The sequence below is a fragment of the Mytilus trossulus genome, chromosome 1, assembly GCF_036588685.1.
Source record: "Mytilus trossulus isolate FHL-02 chromosome 1, PNRI_Mtr1.1.1.hap1, whole genome shotgun sequence".
NCBI classification, from domain to species: Eukaryota; Metazoa; Mollusca; class Bivalvia; order Mytilida; family Mytilidae; genus Mytilus; species Mytilus trossulus.
The window spans coordinates 52,660,683-52,683,760 of NC_086373.1; the positions used below are offsets into that span (position 1 = coordinate 52,660,683).

The following is a 23,078-nucleotide window of genomic DNA, read 5'->3' on the forward strand; positions in this document are numbered from 1 at the left end:
CGAGCTGTTTAGATCCGTTACGACTGTGTCAGACCAAAACAGACCATGGATACAAAGTTACGTCAAGATGTTGTCAGACCGTGTCCAGTCGTGTTCAGATTTTAATAATTTGGACACAAAACGAGTTAAACTTTCCCGTTGGTTATCAGGGGTTGCTCCCCTTTTAGGAATAAAAAAAAAAAAAATAGAAAGAAGACGGTTTATGTTAACTGAGAGTCTATCACGTCCCTTTAATCATGTTAATTAAATAAAAACATACTCAATTTGAATTCTTACTTCTTCCTATTTAATAATTTAACATTTTTTGTTATATATTTTAAAAAGTAGCTCAAAGACATACTGCTGCACAAACCGCCGCGAATTAACTAAAAAAATCAACAGATTGCCGAAATAACATTTATTTATTGAATACAAGCACCTGAGCCTTTATATTTTATGGTTAACAAGTGATTGCAATACATGTTTATGCAATTACAGACTGAAGTGGTGAAAAATGTGTCATCTTGACGCAACAGATCATTTTTACACCCTTAATATTAAATAATTACGGATGTCGGCCGTGAACACTTGAAAACGTATGTTTAATTGAATTTAAGATGTAACATTTTTTAATATAATTGTAAATGAATGCATTCTCATTTAACTTTTAATGTTAGCTATATAAATTGCATTTGAGTATAAAATTTGAGGCAGGAAAAACTATATCTTTTATCGTTTTCCGTTTATTGTCTGTTCATTGTTGCCAGACTCATGAGTTTGACTTTTCATCTTTATTTTTAATGTGTCTATAATTCGAGAGCCTCAATAAAAAAAATTATTACATTCCAGAAGACTGCGTTAAAAAATAAAGTTTGAATATTTATATAGCAGAAAAAGACTTATGAAATCATTCAATTTACATATTTGAAATAGGTTTGATAAATTATCAAAAAAAATGTTTATACGTTAGTGTACCTGAAGTACATTTAAAGACCAGGTTACATATATTACATGAATACAGCATAATAAAGCTGGTTTAATTTGAATTACTATCCATTAGGGAAATTTTTCGACGATAATCAATCAAATCTGACAAGTTTTATTAAAAACGGAAAATAATTCTACGCCCGTAAACGATTTAACGTTACCGTATCCTCTTTATTAAAATACCTCTGCATGTCGGCAGTGTCTGTCAGCGCTGCAAATGGCAAATTTATTTTGCATACAATCGTTGACATGGTAGATGGACACTGCAGTACAATATTTATAGCTGAACTGGAAATTACAATTGGTGAGTAGAACATGCCTATCAGACATGAGAATAATCATTGATCCGGCCAAGAAATTGAACAGTTGAAGGGAAAATGTTTACATTTGTTACATTTGTGCATACAGGTATGAATCGACTTTCTAATACACAACATTCTTGCACAGTAACTTGTTCAAAGGCAAAGTAAGAATTTGGGTTGTTAAAAAATTGTTCCTGTGATTGGACCCCATCCTTTTTTTGGAAGATCAATGCATGATTTGAAAAGGACTTGGGTACATATAAACTCTGGTTTAAATCCCCCTTTTATATAATGAGAATGCATTCATTTACAATTATATTAAAAAATGTTACATCTTAAATTCAATTAAACATACGTTTTCAAGTGTTCACGGCCGACATCCGTAATTATTTAATATTAAGGGTGTAAAAATGATCTGTTGCGTCAAGATGACACATTTTTCACCACTTCAGTCTGTAATTGCATAAACATGTATTGCAATCACTTGTTAACCATAAAATATAAAGGCTCAGGTGCTTGTATTCAATAAATAAATGTTATTTCGGCAATCTGTTGATTTTTTTAGTTAATTCGCGGCGGTTTGTGCAGCAGTATGTCTTTGAGCTACTTTTTAAAATATATAACAAAAAATGTTAAATTATTAAATAGGAAGAAGTAAGAATTCAAATTGAGTATGTTTTTATTTAATTAACATGATTAAAGGGACGTGATAGACTCTCAGTTAACATAAACCGTCTTCTTTCTATTTTTTTTTTTTTTATTCCTAAAAGGGGAGCAACCCCTGATAACCAACGGGAAAGTTTAACTCGTTTTGTGTCCAAATTATTAAAATCTGAACACGACTGGACACGGTCTGACAACATCTTGACGTAACTTTGTATCCATGGTCTGTTTTGGTCTGACACAGTCGTAACGGATCTAAACAGCTCGCTAGAAGATTCAGTCTGATTTATCTTGACATGCCTTAACGGACTGATTTACCTAATGAGACCATCGATCGGAACGGGTAACTTAACGATCTGACAAGTCGTGACGTTTTCCTCTAGCGGTAAATCCAGTCAATTAAGATATGATCAGACCAAAATGACCGTTTCAGACTGAAATCGTGCTACTAGTGTTAGCAGGCCAAAATTATATATTATCATATGTCTGTACCTACACTATTCATTAATTCTTTAACTTATACAAAATCTATAATCTAAAATCTACAAATCAAACATTCTAAACGAGGGGGAAAACATAAGTAGTTATATGCTCGATTATTTTGACCAAGGCAACCTTAGATCAATTCATGAAGTAACACATTAAACAATTATTTTCCAATTTGCAGAAGATTTCCCAAACTGCTTCAAACAGAACTTGAATTTGAAAAGAATCAATGAAGTCAATGAATCAATTTTATGTTTACTCGTTGTTGTGGTCGTTTTTTTCTTAATGATTTTGAAGAGGCAACGAAGCAGAATATATATTTACAATTCAGTACATATAAACAACTGTATCTATGGTGTTGAAGATTTTTGTAAATGTAAAGCAATCTTAAATTATCCAAAGGAGATTGCAACCCATTGTAACCACAAAAGCACGCTTTTGGCAGCTGCACGCTTGTTGAAACGATATTCAGAAGGAAGTACATTTGTTCTTGATTTCTAAAAATAAAGCATGTTCACAGCTTAGAAATTGGCAGTAAAAGTATAAGCGTTAGATTATCAAAGTATAATTGCTTTGCCACAATAAACAATTTTTTAGACCATGCATTTATCATGTGTATGTATTAGAATACCTGAGATGATGGTTATATACTTCCGTATTAACTTTATATATTTTTTTTCTTTATACAAATTGATCTCTGATAAAATTGCACTACTGGGTTATTGACAAATACAGAATATATACATAAACATAACGAGTAGCAAAAACCATGATATTCAATACACTCACGTGGTAAAATAGAATTCACTGCATTCTTTGACATGTTATCATCAAGTATTGAAGATGTGAAATGTTCCGAAGAATATGATGGACGAAGACTTTGCAACCTCTACAAAACCAATAATGGTGTTTTCCGTAGACAAATTTAAAAATAAATATGTACACAAAAATGTATAATGATGTAAACTTTACTTATAAATACATCTTACTTAAATCAACAATTTCTTCACCATCATTTATTTAGTATGTCCTCTTAAACGTATAATATCTAATATAGTGCACTGTTAAATGATGAAAAACTTAAAACGGCACTGATATCAAAGAGTCATCACTAAATTGACCATCATAAATGTTTTAACTTTTCTGTATCATTGTATTGCAATTGATTAACCGAATGTCATAATACCGATATGTTCCTTGCGTGTTCGTGCTTATTTAATTCATCTTTCCGAAACTACTGAATTATCGATGTTTGTATTCTTTTTATCATTGACACATTTCCATATTTAATGGTTATATGTAAAAAAGTTATGCATCATTGAGATTAACTTTACACTCTTATTTTTTGTATTGAGAAAAATGTTCAGTGTTTTCGATAATTCTAAGAAAATATTCTGAAAGTTATAATTAACATTAGGTTAAATCACAACGATTCTTAAACAATCAGTATCGATAGCCATTGAGAGGCAGTCAGAATATAATTTGCTAGTGTCAATATCTCAATGTTTGTCATTCTTATTCCTAGTTTTGTTTTTCTTTCCCTTATTAAATTTTGTTTGTGATAATCTATTATGGTTATTGTAACTGTATATACCTGAAATTCTAATCTATACGTCTTTTGGTTTTGCGGGACTTTTGTATTTTCTTGTTCTTGAACGTAACTACAGAAATCATTTACTTGAATAGACGTGTTTGGCACGGTAAACAATTCTTGTAATGTTTCAAACACAGCCTCGTATTGTTCCTACAAATATAGTACTAGAATTTGAAAACAAGAACTTAATCTGTCAGTCTTAAATTAGTACTTTAACGAACAATTTTTTATTGTAAAACCCTGTGAAGAAACGGTTTGAATATTATAGTCTTTCCAGTAATTCCAAAGATTGTGTAAACAGAAACACAAATCAAAAGTGCTGACTTAGTTAGAATTAAAGGATTGAATTGTATTTTTGAAGAAAAGTTTAAATGTTCATTTCTAAATTGAATTAAATTTTCACTAAAGATCTAAGGATAAAATATCGTATTACACATACAAATGTTTGAATCATATTCATTCTGTTCTTCCGCATAATCTGTACATATTCCTTGACATCAATATAACCAACTGATTTGCCATGCTCGTATAAAGAATTTATAGCAATGAATGTACCCGTTCTGCCAATGCCTGCACTAAAAAAAAACAGAAATATTTTCAAAGATTAAAATTGGTTTGCTTTTCTACGGTAATAGTACTAGTGCAAGGAAAACAACGATATAACATATTTTTTGCGCCTGTCCCAAGTCAGGAGCCTCTGGCCGTTGTTAGTCTGGTATTATTTTAATTTTAGTTTCTTGTGTACAATTTGGAAATTAGCATGGCGTTCATTATCACTGAACTAGACGTGTATATTTGTTTAGGGGCCAGCTGAAGGACGCCTCCGGGTGCGGGAATTTCTCGCTACATTGAAGACCTGTTGGTGACCTTCTGCCGTTGTTTTTTTTTTAATTTGGTTGGGTTGTTGTCTCTTTAACACATTCCCCATTTCCATTCTCAATTTTAGTTTGCAACTTTTTTAGTGCCTATTATGCGTATTAAGTGGCAGTAGTGTTCCTTTTTCACCAAATTATTCAGCTAAGTTTTCTTGTTGGATTTGTCGGAAGGTTATTGAAAGAAAAAATGTGATATTAAGGATTCGCTGTTTTGTTTCTTAGTTCAAAATTTCTGCCTAGCTGTTTATGACATGGTATTTGCTATTCTAAATATGGTAGCAGATCGTGTACGTCCATTGTATTTCATTTTTATTTTATGTACACAGCAATGTCCTCAAATAGCTTTGACTAACCTGCAGTGTACGAGAAGTGGTCCAGGCTGATCACAGCTAATATTCGTGACTGCTCTATAGAAATCCACCAGCTTTATACTGTCTGGAACACCATGGTCAGGCCATTGGATAAAATGAAAATGATGAACCCTTCGTTCTTGTTTTTCCTGTAGGAAGAAAACTAATTATTAATACGCTTGTTTAATGCACTGATTTTTTGTAGACAACTTATACATGTTATAAACGTCTTCAAACGTTAACGGATGATGACAAAAACTATCGCTAAGGCTTCCTTTTTTTTGGCATGTTGTCAAAAACTCATCAAAGAATTTATATACACTTTAGCGTAGGCCGTGTTTTCTAAGAAAGTGTTTTTTTTTTAAATAAACTATGATTAAAAGGCTGAAGTGAAGACGTATATAAATAAAAGCTGGTTTCTGATCGACGTACGCTAAGTGTGATAATTGCCTGCGTATCCGCATTACTAAACTGACATCAATCAAAACAAAGAGTACATTACCAATTTGTGCTTAACGTTTATCTTTCTGTACAAATATACAGAGTGCTCCTTTTCTACTTCCATTGTCAATACAAAGTTGCCTACTATCAATGGCTTGTTAATTGTCTGTGGCCAATACTGGTCACATTTTTTCTGCAAATGTACAGTCAGAAAGTTTGTATAAAGAAGTTATTTATTATTTCATAAAAAAATAAGTCAAAAACATACGACTAAATGTATACGCATTTCGTTTGGACAACCATTCGCTCGATACTATATTCCTCATTTAGAGATATAGCCAGTCTTCAGTTGTTGAAAATCACATGCGCATATGTGTCGAAGCCATATTTTTACAAAAACGACAAGAAAGCTTGTGGGTATCTGACATATACATGTACATGTTGGTTTTACTTAGATATCTCAATCTAGTACGAAGAAACATACTGTCTAGTCCCTGAAACCAACGATTTGTATTTATTTTGAAAAGGAAAGAATCATCGTTCTCAAACTTCATTATCAATGACATTTCGGTGTACAGTTGACAGTTTTCGAATTTTTATAAGACCATCACGCAACTTATCTGTTAAATATAACACAAATAAATTTGACAGACAATGTATTACTAAGCAATTTTTGTGTTTGCTACGCAGTAGTTTTCTGTGTGACAATACTTTCATATTGTACTGTTTGTCCTTACGGATCATGAAAGAATAGTCAGATTCTTAAACCGGTTTACTTTTTACGACATTGCTTTTTTGCTGCTTCAAAATTTTTTGAAATAAATAAAAAAGAAAAACAATCTTTCAATCCTCTGAATTCAATTTAGAAACTCCAATATTCAACAATTTAATGATGTCATATACTTTTCCTTCTTCCTCCAATTGGGTAACCATCACTATTTTTACAACATTTTCCTGCCATATCATGTGCCAAAAATCTCTCACTGTATTTCTTTTTGGACCTAAAATCATGAAATAAACAAGCACAATAGACCATGAAGACCATTTGCACCTGCCACTCAATTTCTTTTCTGTTTTCTCTTTGAACATTCACCTTATGCACAATATAAATGAACAAGTTTTTTAGGTTATTATCTATTTGTGTATTGAGAATCAAACAACATACATAAAAGTCATCATCTAAACCTTTTTAAACTCGCTGGCTGGATGTCTCGAAACTCTCAATTCGGTATAAGAATGCATCAATCGAAACGACATCTGAAACTGGTGAGAATGAAATTCCTAAATTGCTCCGTATCTATACTCTTAAACGAGAAGACCTCTTTTTGTGTGTCGCTTCTCTTCTTTCCATAATAAATTAATCAGCACGCCTCTGTGTCCTCTGTGCATAGTCGCCTTTGTCATCCATTCACATGAATATTCAGACTGAGTTTTTTTTGGGAGAAAAACGAGAAAAAAGGCATTCGGATATTGTCCCGTCATTGGACGAAATTTTAAGTCAGATAATACTTTCGGTTTGCGTTTTTCTGCATACTTTGAACATATATATAATACGAATAAAGTGTATTTTCAGAATTCTATCTGCTATCATTTCCAAGTTTACTATCCACGGCGGTCACAGAGTTTATTAAATAGAGAGGGTGTGTATAGTACCATATCAATCACCATGGATCGATTTGTAAACTTAGAATTGAAAGTTAAAAACACTTTATTTATATAGTAATGAATGTTCATAATCTACAGACAAATGCTAAAATTATTCATGTGAACTTTTGATACCTTTTTTAAAAGTCATTAAGTCTTTTACAAAATTCATTGATTACAAAGAAATGAAGATGTGGTATGAATGCAAGTTGAGACGACTCTCCACAAGAGACCAAAATGACACAGAAATTAACAACTATAGGTCACCGTACGACAATCAACAACGAGCAAAGCCCATACCGCAAACTCAGTTTTAAAGGGCCTCGAAACCACAATGTAATACAATTAAAACAAGAAAACTAGCGGCCTTATTTATGTACATAAAAATGAACGAAAAACAAATATGTAACACATAAGCAAACGCAACCACTGAATAACAGGCTCCTTACTTAAATGTTCATAACATACTAAATGTATGGTCATATTGAAATTGATAGAAAACCAAAAAATGGGTATTTTGGAAATAAAGGCGGAGGGATAAAAAAAAAATCCTGTCCCCAATAACCTATGAATTATGATACTTTTGCTAAAACTCGTTTTGAAACTACGCTCTGAATGGATTTAAGGGTTTTAGTATTGGTATGAGTATGTACTTACTCATGTAACAGATTACTTCATCTATTGTCATTATTCTCGGTGATTAATATTGTTTTGGAATTTTATTTGATTTTCTGGTTGCTTTGATTCGAACGCTTTTGTTGACTGCGTTCATTAGGATTTTATATTCTTTTTGATTTGCTTTCTTTTCTTCGGCCTACTTTGGCAATGTTCGTAGAAATAAAATATGGGTACAAAAAGTAAGGCATGAAATTTATTTCAAAGAAGCCAGTCGAATGCATACATCGGTTTGAGTCATTGCAAAAACTAAAACAAAATAATTTCATGATAGCAGTTGATTTAATTCAAAACTATAACTATACTTTTTAGTACGTACTTATTTGAGTCAATTCATAACTAGTGAGATGGCATGTAAAAGAAATAACTGTGTTAATACTAGTCTGTGCCAAAGTACACCATGTATTATGTTTTTCCATCAAATAAAAGCACTACGTTCTTAAATATACAAACCTTGAGTAGCAATGTACGCCTTCTCTTTATAATAGCTCTGGAATTTGAAATGTTCAAATATGATATCAATTCACTTCAAGACAGTAACGCTTCATAACCTATTATTCACAAAAGGAAGCGCTTCATAACTTAATACATATGCTTAAAGAGCGTAAAATATGTTAAGATGAATAATACAATTATGGCCGGTTGAAAAGGTGAATATCCAAAATTGTCAACACGATACGGTTATTTCAATGAGGGCACAGCCCGAAGTGAAATAACTTTTAAGGGTTGACAATTTTGGATATTCTTCGAATCTAAGAGGCCACAATTGTTTTATTATACCTAACTAATAGTGGAAGGACTTTTTGAACACTTATCATATTTTTTACATAGCAAACACAAGATGACGTTTGAAAATAGCTCAAGAAAATACATTTGTCATGTTTGTGTTCAAGAATTTCTCGGATGTACAACAAAGGTAGAATCTTTTTGTAAAATATTAATAGCCCTGAAAGGACCGTTTATAAGAGAGATCGTCGGCTGCTGGCACTCTATTCATTTCCAAAGCCTTATTTCCTCATCTCTCGATGGGCTGTCAGTGTAACGTGAACGTTACCATTTTATTTATTTTCGTCTGTGACGTCCTTTTCATGGGAGGTAACTCGAGTGTAAATCTAGACACTAAAAAGGTTATTCAACGGTGAATAATAGGGTTATTCACCGCTGGTGTAAATTTTAAGGGTTATTAGTCCTCCCTTGCAATTAAATTGAAAATTAACCGAATTATTCCATGTCACGTGATAAGTTGTTATCCAATAGGATTGGTTGTAATATATGTAAGGTATAATAATCAACAATATTTCACTGAACTAGTTTACTTTTTTTGTTTAGTGGCCAGTTAAACTCCGGGTGCGGGATTTAATTGCTGTATTGGAGATCAATTGCTAAGACTAGGCTGTTGTCTACTTTTTGTCTTTCTGACACATTCCCCTATACCGTTTTGATTATAAAGGTTTAAGGGGATTTGAAATGAGTGCCAATGAGACAACTCTCCATCAAACTCAAAATTTGTAAGATGTAAACCGTCATACTTCAGCGTACGACCAACAACACAGAGTCCTCGCTCACACCGAACAGTTAATTACAAAGGGCACATAAACGAGGAAACTAAAGGCCTAATCTATATATAAAACAAGAAAAACAACCACATTAACGATAGTTATCAAAGGTACCAGGCTTATCAATTAATACGCCAGACGCGCGTTTCGTCTACATAAGACTCATCAGTGACGCTCAGATCAAGATACTAGTAGTTGTTAAGCCAAACAAGTAAAAAGTTGAACACCATGGAGGACCCAAAATTCCAAAACTTTGTTCCAAATACGGCTAAGGTAATTCATGCCGAGAAAAAGAAAATCCTTAGTTTTTAGAAAAAAATTATACTTTTGTAAACAGGAAATTTATAAAAAATTACCACACAATTGATATTCATGTCAGCACCGAAGTGAGTACGAAATTAATAGAAAGAGGGAGAGTGAGAATGAGATGTAAAACAAAATCAGAAACTATGACCTAAGAAATTAAAAAAACAAAATGTTGTGAGGAGTACAAAGAGATTAGAAATGCTTTTATAAAATAAATAAATTTGATGTTCATAGTACATGTAGTCCGAAGACAGAAGTATGGTCATACTAAATACTTACAGTATCAAAGGTGGTATTTATCAAAAACAGTGAGATGAAACAAAATGCAAAATGTGTAAACATTGAATAACAAAAATGCATTTCAAACTAATCGCAGTTACATGAAGGCTACATGTAGTTAAACGATGAAAAACAATAATTAAAAATAATGCAAATTATGCTATTAAATCTGCATGTAAAGATATAAATAGTAATAGTTCCAAGATCATAATTTAGTACGCCAGACGCGCGTCTCGTCTACAGTAGACTCATCAGTTACGTTCATATCAAAATATTTACAAAGCTAAACCAGTACAAAGTTGAAGAGCATTGAAAACCCAATATTCCAAAAAGTTGTGCCAAATACGACTTAGGTAATCTTAGTAGCTTACGTCGATGTAGTTTGCATTTATATAATCATATTTTGTATCTCCTTTCAAAACTACTCTGGAGTGGTCATCTAAAATGAAATTATGATTTATTGTTATATTGATACGATGTTTTTTACTAGCATAAAATAAATATATATTTTGTAAATGGTAGGAACAATTTTATTTCAATTAGAAATATAAAACAAAATTAATAATCTATAGTTATATTTGGCATGTTTATCCAAAAAGAGTGAATATGTCAAAAGTGAACCGTTAACCTATCTAAAGTCTTCGTTTCCCAATGTATTTGGGTTTTTTAAAACTACGGACCGATATGATACACCACTTCCAATTGAAGTAGGATCCTTTCCTATATAAATCATTGTAAAAATATTTTCCACTTACATGGCCATGTCGTCAAAAATCGATTTTTAGCTTTATTTTCTTCTTTTGATCCCTCAACATGAGTATGAATTAGACCTTTTGGGAACATCTGTAAAACATAAAATACTGCGATATATGAAGGAATCACAATTGATCTATGCATACTTATCTAATTTTGTACATTTTAATCATAGTGTACAGTTTAACATCGATTCAATTAAATAATCGGTAAGTGAGTTGTTGTCTAATAATCTGTTTCTATGAATGTTGCATTTGCATTGTTCCGTTGTTTTCCACTTAGTTGATATGTTCCTCTGGATTTAAATTTTTAACCAAGATCTCTTTTCTCACAGTCGATTTATGACTTTTGAACAGCAGTAAACAACCTTTTTTCCTTTAATTATACATTCGTGGAAGTTTCAGAAGGCTCCGCTGAAGAAGAAAAAATCGTTATGATATGTTGAATTAGAACAAGGTTGACCAGATAGGTTTAAACCAAAAATCCGTGTGGGTATGCAATGGCATTTTTCCTAGAAGCTCTGTGATATATCTTTAAAATGTTAGTAGCCAGATATATCTATACAAATGTTGAGCTAGGTATTGAAAATGTCAAAGAAAGTTGACTGAAATGTGTCGATATGTGTATCCACATGTACATGTATCAAGATATATAAACATGTTGTGTACAAATTTGTCCAAAACGTGCATTTGATTTTTTATAGTTATGGTGTCTCTAATTTTACTAGAGAACATTTGTTCTACCAACCCGATATTCCTTTTCAAAGCCATTATCTTTACGCTTTTCATGTATCACATTAGACAGGTTCTCAATTTGAATTTTGTGCTGACACATATCATCTTCTGACATAACATTGCCATATACATTGACATTCCCCTCTTCCTCTTCATCTGGTAGATCATTAGAACTTATACCACATGTTCGGATTTTTCTATCATGTTTTTCTTCAAACGAAAGTTGTATATTTTCTGAACTTGCAAAGTCGCCTGTCACGTTTTCATACATTGCACTTTGATCAGTTAAAGCTGATCGAGTCTTTTTGTCTGAAAATTGAGAAACAATGTAGCTCGATATTTGTTTAGGGAGACAATTCTTCAATAAATAAATGAAAACAAATCTTTAAAACTTCATGCTAATAATATTCCTTTATAATTCTGATATGATTTGCATCATAATTAATAATACGTTGATATGATTGGTCGAGAGGACTTCCGGTACTTGATCTTGACGTTGGTTATTTTTCGATAGACGACGTTGACTGAACTTCTTTTCGCAACCAATGTTAACAAAAAGGCGGCATTAATAACACCGGTGTCAAGAAAATTTATTTTCACTGCACGTTAATCGTTAAATAAATAGTAAACACAAAAACATTAGTTTGAAGGATAATAAGAGTTTTTGCAATTTGCGTTTTATCAGATAGCCAATGTCAATGAGTACATATGTTTGCGTTAACCAGCAAATACATTTATGCGCCAGGCCTATTGAATATACAATACATAAATATACAATTTACAATTTTTATTTGTTTGTGAGTGAATTGGTCAAATTTATACACCAATACATTCCTTTAAAAATGCGTTTAAACATATAATGTTTTTTCAGGTATTGTAATTGTCTTTAACGTCGCCGCATTCACTAAATTAGTGGAATGATGTAAAAAAAAAAAAAAAAAATATTCTTAGGTTCAATTCTTTCTTTAGTTTCTTTGCAAATTCATTTATACCCTACTGCAAATTTCATTTCATTTCATATTTTTTTAATAAATTTATAACATGAATAAAATTGAGAAAGGAAATGGTGAATATGTGCTTTTTTTTCATTTTCATTCATTCCTTTAAAAAACATACATCTACTGTAAGCAGTCACAGATTCAAAAGTACTTATTTCCTTGCATTGTTGATAAAACAAAATATACATTGTACTTAACTGCAGCTACACGAAAATATTGCCTTTCAAGATTTTTAGGGGTTTGTATTAAAAAGGATCAATCTAACTCTTCATGTTATACAATAGGCATATCGGATATGTGTTTACTTCATTTACTGACATCTTCGTTTGGGTATTGTAACCTTGTTTTAATTTTGACAAATGCGGATTTGAAAGACACACACATATTTGTTTATCAGTAAACGCGAGTAATATACATTTCGAAATATTTAAGATATATGCATGTTACAAGGGTGCAAAGTTTAATGTAAAATTGAGGAATTCTATATCATGATAATATAAATATTTTACCGTGAGCAAAGAAAAGTGTTTGAATAGAAGAACTTGAAACCTATAAAATACAATTTGTTAAATTGATAATCCAAAATAACATGAACGTGTCCAATGTCCAAGATCAATTGGATTAACATGCACGTGTCTTCTATGAAGAAATGTTAGGTAACCAGATTTCTTCTAACAACGTTCGGATTAAAATTATCTAAAGTATACATTTTATATCAAAGGCTTTTTGACAAAATGGGAATTTCCTGAAAAGGCAAATGTCTTGAAAGATACATTATTTTGCTCCTGAAATTGCAAAAATACTAAGAACTTTCAAGCTTTACAAACATTTCATTTTAATAAATATGATACCTCTATGAAAAAAAGTCTTTTGAGATGCCATGAACATGTAGACATTGACATATTTGGACTGATAATAGAAACAGTGCACATAGTTTTAGAAAACTCAATTGATAAAGTAGTGCATAGCTGGTTAATTAGTATGTCAGCCTGAGGGTTTTTGTAACACAAATTTATGAAAACATTAACCCATGTAGTTATACCGAATAGGGAAATGAGCCAATGCCTCACCAGAAAAAATCAATTAAACATATCAACATTATAGTACCAAAATCAAGTGTTGCACAGTCTTACGTTTTTTATGTGTTTTGTACACTTGTTTTTTTTACTTTTCAACAGCTTCGCATTTGCCACTCGTCAGCTTAACATTGTAGTTTGAATGGTCCCTAAGGTTTGGTCCTTTCAAGTGCAGTTGCTCAATATCCAATTACATATAAATGACAGTTTCTTATGACGCGTTTTTTGTTTGTTTTTTGTTATTTTTCAATTATTGCAAAAGTTATAGATTTCTACTGCATTGATAAAAATTGATGTTTGACAACTGACGATTGACATCGTGTAATCGGTAGAATAATAACAATTGTTTTTACACAATTTTAATGAAAAACAGTTTTTCTTAAATCATTGAGTATTAGAAACTATTCTACGTATTGATTTTCCTCTGAGTTCAGTATTTTTGTGATTTTACCTTTTTCTATCTCATTTATTTTAATAGTAAAACAAGTAAACGTTAAACCCATAAGTATTTAGTATCGAAGAAAGAAATAAACATAAAAAGATTGAACAGATTCTCACCCTCTTCCATGCTGTGATGGTTTCTGTGTTTTTGCGATCTAGAAAACCGCCTGTAATACAATAAAGAACATTTAAATCCATTGATAAAAATGAGGTAGTAATTTTCTGTTAATTCAAAGTTCACAAATTTAAGAATCATTCGAACCTCAAAGATTGTTTTATCCATATGAAAAGTTTAACTTTTTAGAATTTTGTGTTTTTAAGCTAAAGCACAGCACAACTAACATAGACAAAACGCGTGTCAGACCTTTTATTTTTAGGAAATATCATTAAATGTTATTATTATATGTATGATATTCACATAAAATGATAATAATAGTATGTACGAGTAATAAAAGGAAGTGTATGAATTGGAAGAGTACGAATTTTTCGAGATGCTGCGGCGAAAAAAAGTGTGTGCTCCCATGTTTCTGTGAACCCTTAATGAAATAAATAAATGGTCTATCAATAATGAGAATATCATCCTTAAATGAAATATACTGCAACAAATAAATACCTGTAAACGATAAACAAAATGATTGCAAGAAACACCATGAATATTGCAGCACAAATTCCTCCTATAATAAGTGTAACAGGTCCTGGTTCTTCTATAGACTGAAATTCTATAAATATAACATCATGTTAGTAACGAATGATGTTTTGTCAGGATTTAGTTTGGAAACTAACTTTCAAACCCAATTCCAATGCTAATAATAATGCTGATGTGTACTTATACTTTACAAATAATCAATTTAACGATAAATACGTATATATCAATTTTCAAATATCATTCTAATATTACCTGTTTGCTTGCTTCCGTGTGTGCAATTCCCTCCATATATTTCACAGGATGTATTTAAGCAGTTGTTGCAGTAACCAATACAATTGTAGCCAAAATATCCTTCGCTGCATTCTTAAATAAACAGAAAAAGAAAAATATGTTTATAATACGCAAAACGGAATATGTACATGTAAAAAGAAATTGTTATATTAAACCCATATTTTGATTTTGAATAAATCAAACCAATTAAAGTAACCTTACTAGTGTCTCAGTATCTATGAAGTTGTGAAAACACAAAACCGCTCACTATTCACTGTAAAGAAGTTTGTACACTGTGTTTTACCAACCTTTATTACAAGATTCACCAGACCATCCTCTGTCACATTTCCCACCATGACACATTCCAGTAGATTTATTACAAGGCTCGGATAGACAGTTGCACTTATTTGAACAGTTTTCACCATAGAACCAGTAAGCACAAGCTGGAATGTATAATCACGCAATCAGATATTGATATAGATGTATCCATCGTTAGATTGATTTTGGGGTTAAAATTTTGAATATTTTATTAGAAGTGGATAATATAAGAGCTAAAATATTTCATAGGAATATATCATGTATAAATAAAAATGTCAAAATTACAGAAAAGTACAAAAACAGAGGTATTACTAGCTGTAGTAATTGATAAACTAAATAAGTAATTAACGAACTAATTAACATCCATTGTAAAGTCCAATCTGGGATTTTTCTTAGTTAAAACGCATATCTTAGATAGCAGTAAATATTTATATGTTCAACATTTGCTCGCACAGCACTTTTTTGCTTAAACATTCAGATATCATCGCATCCTACGTTTTGTTATACGGAATTGAAACCTTGATGAATGTTGATCGAAACATTCAAACTGCAAATTGCTGAGCAGATAAAACTGTCGAGGAAAAACATTTATCCCCATTACGTCGGTGATACATATTGATATCAGTTCATATATTCCAAAACCTTCCAATCTAAATATATCTCAAACGTTCGTATAAAAAGAACGAGATAGGCAGTTATAAAAAAAATACAATTATCTTTAACATCCCATCAAATACTTAAAAAACTTTAAGTTTTTTTTGAAACAGAAGACTTATTTTAAAATACATACATTGATTACATTTAGGGTAGTTTATGTACCCTGCTTTACATTTGTCCTTGACATTGCAAAAGCCGTCAAAACGGTCACACGTGTTCGATAAGCACCCATCACATGACTCCGAGCAATTTCTACCAAAATAACCAGGACTGCATTCTGAAATGTCAATGCTTAATTTCTAAATTATTCGGAATTATAATTGATGATGTAGATGTTGATGATCATGATGGATATGATGAAACTAAAAGTTAAATCTTGTTAAGTTTATTAAAGGCATTTGTTTTCGTTAAATAGTGAACACAAATGACAAACGTGTCCTCTCGAGGTGATATACATAATATTGAATAAAAATGTAAGTTTAATGTAGTGTTTTACAATTTATATTTGTTGTTTTCTTTTAAAAATTTGGTTTCGAATTGGTCTTAAGTTTTGAATTCAGACACGCGTGTTAGTCGCACCACACTTTTAGATGACAGACCTACCTTTAAAGCAGTCTTCAGCTGTCCACCCGTGTGTGCATCCTCCACTACATTGCCCCGTCACATGGTGACAAGGAGGCAAGAAACAGTGCTGTGAACATGTGTGCATACATTGATTTCCATAAAAACCTGTATAACAGGCTGAAACAAAATTAGTTACTGATTGATACACAAATTACTCGTTAACTGACTAAATATATATTAAGTCTGCTTTCATATTATCGAAAAATTAACAATGAAGTGTGTTCTTTGAATATAAACGACTTTTTTTGGCAAGTTACATTATGCTGTTGTTATCATCAAACCCATTTACCATTTTCTATTTTTAAAATGTTGTCGGTACATTTTGTATATCACTTATTTTATTTATAGTTAAATAAATAATTACAAGATTTCTACAAAAAATAGTTGCTTGGCTAAAATATGTATTGAATGATTCATAAAATATTCTTACGTTCGTTGCACCTTTCACCAAACCAGCCATCAACACAACCATGTGTGCAATTTCCATTAACTAAATTACAAGATCCTAATATGCAGTTTTCTGAACAGTTCATTTCACAGTTTACTCCATATTTTCCAAAAGGACAACCTGCATATGGAATTTGAAACAGAATTAAATGATAATGAGAATTTCAGTAATTATAAGATATAAACAATTCTCTGATCTAACAAATTTATAAAATGATAACAACAAAGAATGCTTTGAACTACTGAATAAAATTACATGTAGGTATAAACTTATCAAGAACTAAGCTGAGTAGATACCATTTAACCTGTTTTCGGTTTTAATCTTGAATGTTTTGTTTGTACCTTCAACATGATTTTATAATGGCGCGAAATATGAATATATGTAGAAATAACTTGACTCAGGTATTTTCAGAATATAATCATACCCCTCCCTCACACTAGAGACTTTTTGGCTGTTGGAAGTTTTGATTGTGTATTCAATCATAATAGCTGTGATTATAGCTGTTTTAAATTTTTTGACACGATCAAAAGCCTATGAGTTTTATTATTTTTAACGATCTCATGAAATTAGTAACACTATGATTTTTTTATCAAGCAAAATGTAAGCTCTGTTTTTGATAGTGTAATCTTCACGAAGTATTTAATCTCTGCTCAACTTTTGAACAGTCGAAATTTCCTACAACTCATAGATATTTTACAAGTACCTACCACCAATTTCTATTTCACACAAATCGACTTCCGAAATTCCACTTATTGAATGCGGTACATATATAACATATCTGCATACAGCAGATACGTGAATATCTTTCGTTGGACGTTCACCATGGTATAATACTATTGACTCTTTCCAGTCGTCACTTGTGTTTGTACAATAAACTGAATGGGTATCAACGGTTAATGGTGCAGACCCTGTATCTATAAATACAACACATATCATGACAATCCGGTTTTGTTTTCAAATATCAAATAGATTTGACCATGTAATTCACTAGACCACTAATGACATATGTAACAAATACAGTCATTTAGTGGAAAAAAGTTTTGGATACAAATTTATATTACATATTATATTTTATCTTCATCATGTTCACCAGAATCACTAAAAACAAATATATTGTAAAGCCAAAGATACATAGAAATCAAAACAGTTGAAAAGCAATCTGACCGAAAAGGACCTAGATATATAGAATTGATAGCAATATATTTCCCATTTCAGTTCAAACCTTTTGAATGATTTGTAAACTTTTAAAGTTATAAACTTGCAGTAAAAAATTACGTTAATTAAAACAATATCAACAAGAACATTTATTTCACATGTAACGATTGTTAAATTTGGTAACATCTCTTAATTGGGAGATTACTCATAGTAAGTTACATTACCACCGCATATATGTGTCACTGACGAGTTGAAATAACAGTTTAACAACGTGTGCCATTAGTACGAACTGTTGATCCCTCACAAACACGGATGTTCATGGTGTTGGGTTACTAAATATTTCTGTTTTTTGTCTTTTGTTTTGTGGTCTATTTATTTCTATGTTTAATTATTTTTATTCTTGCCTTTTTCCATAAATTCTAAAATGCATTACATGTAATTTCCCAAGTAAATCATACATTTGAGGAAACAACTGTCACTCACCATTTAAAGTCAGATAAATCATGGTTATGATACTCGTAAACCCCATGTCAATCTGTAGATATGAGTTGGGTCCAGATAACATTGAACAGCTACCCGTCCGTTTCCCATCAATGGAAAGATAAGCTGGGTGACTTATGCTCTGGGGATTTTCAGTCGCCGTCCCATTAGAAGCAATATTATCTGTTGAATGTATGTTAAAAAGGATTGCTAATTATTGAGCTTTATTTCAACTTTTTTATTTCATAGACATTATCATATTTAGTATTGTTTGATTGTCCTTAATTTTATAGTCGTTTTTATTTGTTTAACAGTTACATGCTTACACACAACAATGATAGTCGTGTCATATACCATTGTGTAGATAAATCAATTTAGATTTACGGCATATTAAGTTTAAGTAGGTTTGACAACCGAGAAATAAAATAAATAACGGGATTTCGGGATTGGGTGTCATTTTTCAAAAAAATTAGTTAAGTACCTTGTGTTATATTAAGGTTTATAGGAAATTTTTTGAGACAAGTGCCTGTACATACATAGCAGGAGACGCTGGCCATGTCTACTGTACTGATCAAGCTTCTTTTTGAGTTCATGTGATTCTCATAGTTTCTATTTTTGACCTTGTTTGGCTCTTTCTTATCGATTGATGAGATATGGACACCGGTAAACTACTTTTGACTTAATCTAGATAGTACTTTAGTACTTTCAAAATACATCAGGAATTATAATATTATTTTAATTCTTGTGTTTATTTTCAAATTTCGCTTAGTCGATTATGTAAACTGTTATATATAGTAATTAATAAGTTCATAAATGTTTCATAAATACATAATGTTGTTATGTTCCTTTCTATATTATTCCGTTTGTAACAGTATTAATGTGGTTGGTTTTAGTTCGATCTTGCTATCATATAATAAGGTTCAAAGTATAACTCTTCGGTGTCACATTAGAAAATTTAAAAAGAAAGCTTACTTTTCATTAGATATACACAAGTATTCAAATAGTTTTCAAAGGTACCAGCCTGAGGATAATAATTTAATACGCCAGACGCGCGTTTCCTCTACTTTAAAAGGTTCATCGGTGACGCTCACATTAAATTAAATAGTTGTAAAACCCAACAAGTACAAAGTTCAAGAGCATTGAGGATCCAAAGTTCCATTAATACTACATAAAACATTTTGAAAATATTGTCCGCAAACTGGAAAATCTCTTTTTTATAAATGGATTAACTCAGTCACGTACAATCAAGCATTTATAGATATTTAAAGGTGCAGGAACATTTATCAGGTTTAACTTTTTTAAGTTATTGTCCGACATGTTGATGACTGACGTACGGAATGACAACGATATACAATAATACGTCCCGTAAACGGACGTTTACAAATTGAGAAACAAGTCGAAGTGTGCATGATATCTTCTACAAGGGGTACAATCAAAATCACGTGATGGATATACACACACCGGAAGTTACAGTCGACTCGCCGCTTGAAAGGTTAGTAGTTGCATTTTCTTGTTCATATCAATTAAATTTTGATTAATAAGTTGGCACACCAAATGTCGGATAGTATGTAGTTTTAAAATACACAATTGTTTTTGCTAGAAAGCGTGCAGTTATTGCAAACACTTCGACACAGTTATCTGGTGAAATTTTGGAACTGTGTCGAAGTGTTAGCATTAACTGCACGCATTTCAAGCAAGGATAATTGTGTATTTCAAAAGTAGATAGTATCCGACATTCGATGCACTACCCTATTTATTAAATTTTATTGATATAAACAAGTAAATACGACTACTTACCTTTAAAGCGGTCTGCTCTACTGTTACTTCCGGTGTGGGTATATCCATCACGTGATTTTGATTGTACCCTTGTTCTAGACTCAAATTCAATATTATTGTAATTAACATCGACATATGTTTCTTCATTAAATTTAACAAAAGCCACAGAATTGTACAATTTATAATGTATCAGATAATGTTAATTCAAATCTAAGATTCTACGGTTTTTTTTTCTGTTATAGGGATACATTACTCACAAAACTCATTATTACAGTTCTGTCCAACATGTCCAGCTTTACATCCATCGCTGCAAACACCTGTGTTTGTATCACACTTGTCATGGAGACAGTTGCGGGAATCACATCCCCAAATACAAGAACCATTACCAGGGTAACAGTGATGGTCTATACAGTTAGCAGGACAAGAATTTGTACAATTTATTCCCCATGTACCTTTCCAACATCCTGTAAGTAAAAAACATTAATATGAGTTTTGTGATATAACAGTAAATTAATATGAATAAACTAAATTAATGTAAGCCTTCAACATTATACAATTGTGTAGACAATAACTACATTATATGCCAAGTTCTTAATCACTTGTGAATTTAGAAAATATCGAAGAAATCATGACAAATTCTACAAATAAAAAACAAATAAAGATCAGTTTTGATTAGTTGTCAGAAATTTCAAGTATTTAATAAAATATCTTAAATTGGAAGATTTGTTTGGAATGACTTATAAACACCAAAGTTCAAGACGTTGCTTGAAAATCATGTAATGTGTAGACAAATGAATCCAATAACATACTCGGTTAAAAAATACACAGACACAATATCTTGAAAAAAAAATACTGTAACAGTTAAAATATTCTTCCGTATATAATTCAGTTTGATTCCCCTTTGAGTATCAACAACTCTTATTTATAGGTTCCTCTTAAGAGGTCTTATCTTGAGAATATCAGAATGTTAAACTTGTTCTCACATCAAATAAAAGATTAACAAACGAATTTTTAGAAAATTTAGTTTCAAAGTAAATAAATGTCATATGGAGCGGAGAAAAGGCATTGAAATATTGGTTTAGAAACATTACGTTTTTTCAACATATTGTATATTTCTAACACTAACCGTTCGGCTTGACAACATATGGCAAACTCAAAGGTACTGTATTCATATGATTTGCACCACGTGACTTTGACCCTTTTGATTGAATTACGTCACTTAGTTTAAGATTGAAAATATAAATTATATCATGATAGACAAATTTCCGAAAAATCCGAATAATCCAGTCCTTTCAGTTGTGGATTTTTAAAATTAAGATGTCGTTGACAACATCCTTTCGCGGATATTTTCAAAAATGTTAGGGTTTTTTCTGAGGGAAAATGCTTAAAATATGACTTTTAACGAAATTGAGAGGTTGAAATCATCATGTTTTTGAAAGAATTTAGCCGAAAACTTAAGAAAGCAGGTAAGTTACAAAATATTTTAACTTTAAAATTCAACCTACAAGGTGTTTCCGTATGTAAGACAAAATCATAACAATATCTTCTTGCATCCTAATTTGTGTTTTCAATCTTGCTTTTTTGCGATTTTTCGTCATTTTATATAGCAAATATATTACGGTTTCCACCTGGTAACGCTACCGATTTTCAAACAAAAATGGCCGAATGATTTCAAAGTAGACAATGTTCATTTGTACATGGACAGTAGCCTAAAAACATTTACAATTCACCTATATGCGGACAAATTTGGGATTCCATTGGTATATTGGTATTTTTATTTAAGGGACATATATAATCCTATTGTAATGGCTGTCGTCATGATAAAGCAAATTAGCAAAGTACCCTAAGTTTTGCCATATGATGTATAAAGTATATACACTTACTTTTACCATGTATTGTTTCGTCAGTCCGAAAGAATTTGAATAGAACGATTTCGTCAAATCTGTCTAGGCTTCTATGCATTGGAATGATTTCATGTAATATAATGGTAAAGATACTGATAGTATTGATTTAAAGCGTGTACGTAATGTATACATCAGTGGTGCAATGTCGTCCGTTTGCTGATCGTTTTAATTTTACAACTTCAACAGTACAAGTGATTTTTTTTTGTAAGGAAATTAATTATCAATCATGAATCAGTATACATGTTACCTCTATCAAATGCTTGAGCGACGTAGGTCAAGACTCGCTATTGGTTTTGAACATTAAGTTTTAACTTGTTCACCTTGGATTAAAATGAAATATTTGAAATGGGAAAGTACCAATTTGATCAGTTAAAAGTGTGTTATGGTCCAGGTGCACCAAATGTTGTGGTTGTGGTAAAACAAGAGGTAAAAACAAATGTTATCTGGGGAAGTATTTGAAATTAAGAACATATACATGTCAGGTTCAGTGCTTGTGTTAATTGTAAATAAGTCAGAAAGATAAATTCATATTGTTTAAAAGGGAGATGAGAGATAAAAAAAAAAGGAACATCAAACTCATAATAGTTATCAAAAGTACCAGGATTATAATTTTGTACGCCAGACGCGCGTTTCGTCTTCATAAGACTCATCAGTGACGCTC

At 31.4% G+C, this 23,078-nt stretch overlaps 1 protein-coding gene across 1 annotated transcript in view; it reads right to left on the reverse strand.

The window, feature by feature from the left end:
- LOC134726180 (uncharacterized) overlaps positions 1 to 23,078 on the reverse strand; it is a 68,870-nt gene that overhangs the window by 39,585 nt on the left and 6,207 nt on the right. The window contains exons 5-24 of the mRNA XM_063590615.1: positions 20,771 to 20,977; positions 18,741 to 18,920; positions 17,810 to 18,016; positions 17,085 to 17,222; positions 16,634 to 16,771; positions 16,164 to 16,307; positions 15,364 to 15,498; positions 15,038 to 15,148; positions 14,753 to 14,858; positions 14,257 to 14,306; positions 11,638 to 11,933; positions 10,893 to 10,980; positions 10,509 to 10,576; positions 8,450 to 8,486; positions 6,581 to 6,678; positions 5,739 to 5,870; positions 5,240 to 5,385; positions 4,451 to 4,586; positions 4,012 to 4,161; positions 3,207 to 3,306 (exon numbers count right to left, since the gene is read on the reverse strand). Of these exons, the coding sequence (XP_063446685.1) occupies positions 3,207 to 3,306; positions 4,012 to 4,161; positions 4,451 to 4,586; positions 5,240 to 5,385; positions 5,739 to 5,870; positions 6,581 to 6,678; positions 8,450 to 8,486; positions 10,509 to 10,576; positions 10,893 to 10,980; positions 11,638 to 11,933; positions 14,257 to 14,306; positions 14,753 to 14,858; positions 15,038 to 15,148; positions 15,364 to 15,498; positions 16,164 to 16,307; positions 16,634 to 16,771; positions 17,085 to 17,222; positions 17,810 to 18,016; positions 18,741 to 18,920; positions 20,771 to 20,977 (2,667 nt within the window). The remainder of the gene's footprint in view (positions 1 to 3,206; positions 3,307 to 4,011; positions 4,162 to 4,450; positions 4,587 to 5,239; positions 5,386 to 5,738; positions 5,871 to 6,580; positions 6,679 to 8,449; positions 8,487 to 10,508; positions 10,577 to 10,892; positions 10,981 to 11,637; positions 11,934 to 14,256; positions 14,307 to 14,752; positions 14,859 to 15,037; positions 15,149 to 15,363; positions 15,499 to 16,163; positions 16,308 to 16,633; positions 16,772 to 17,084; positions 17,223 to 17,809; positions 18,017 to 18,740; positions 18,921 to 20,770; positions 20,978 to 23,078) is intronic.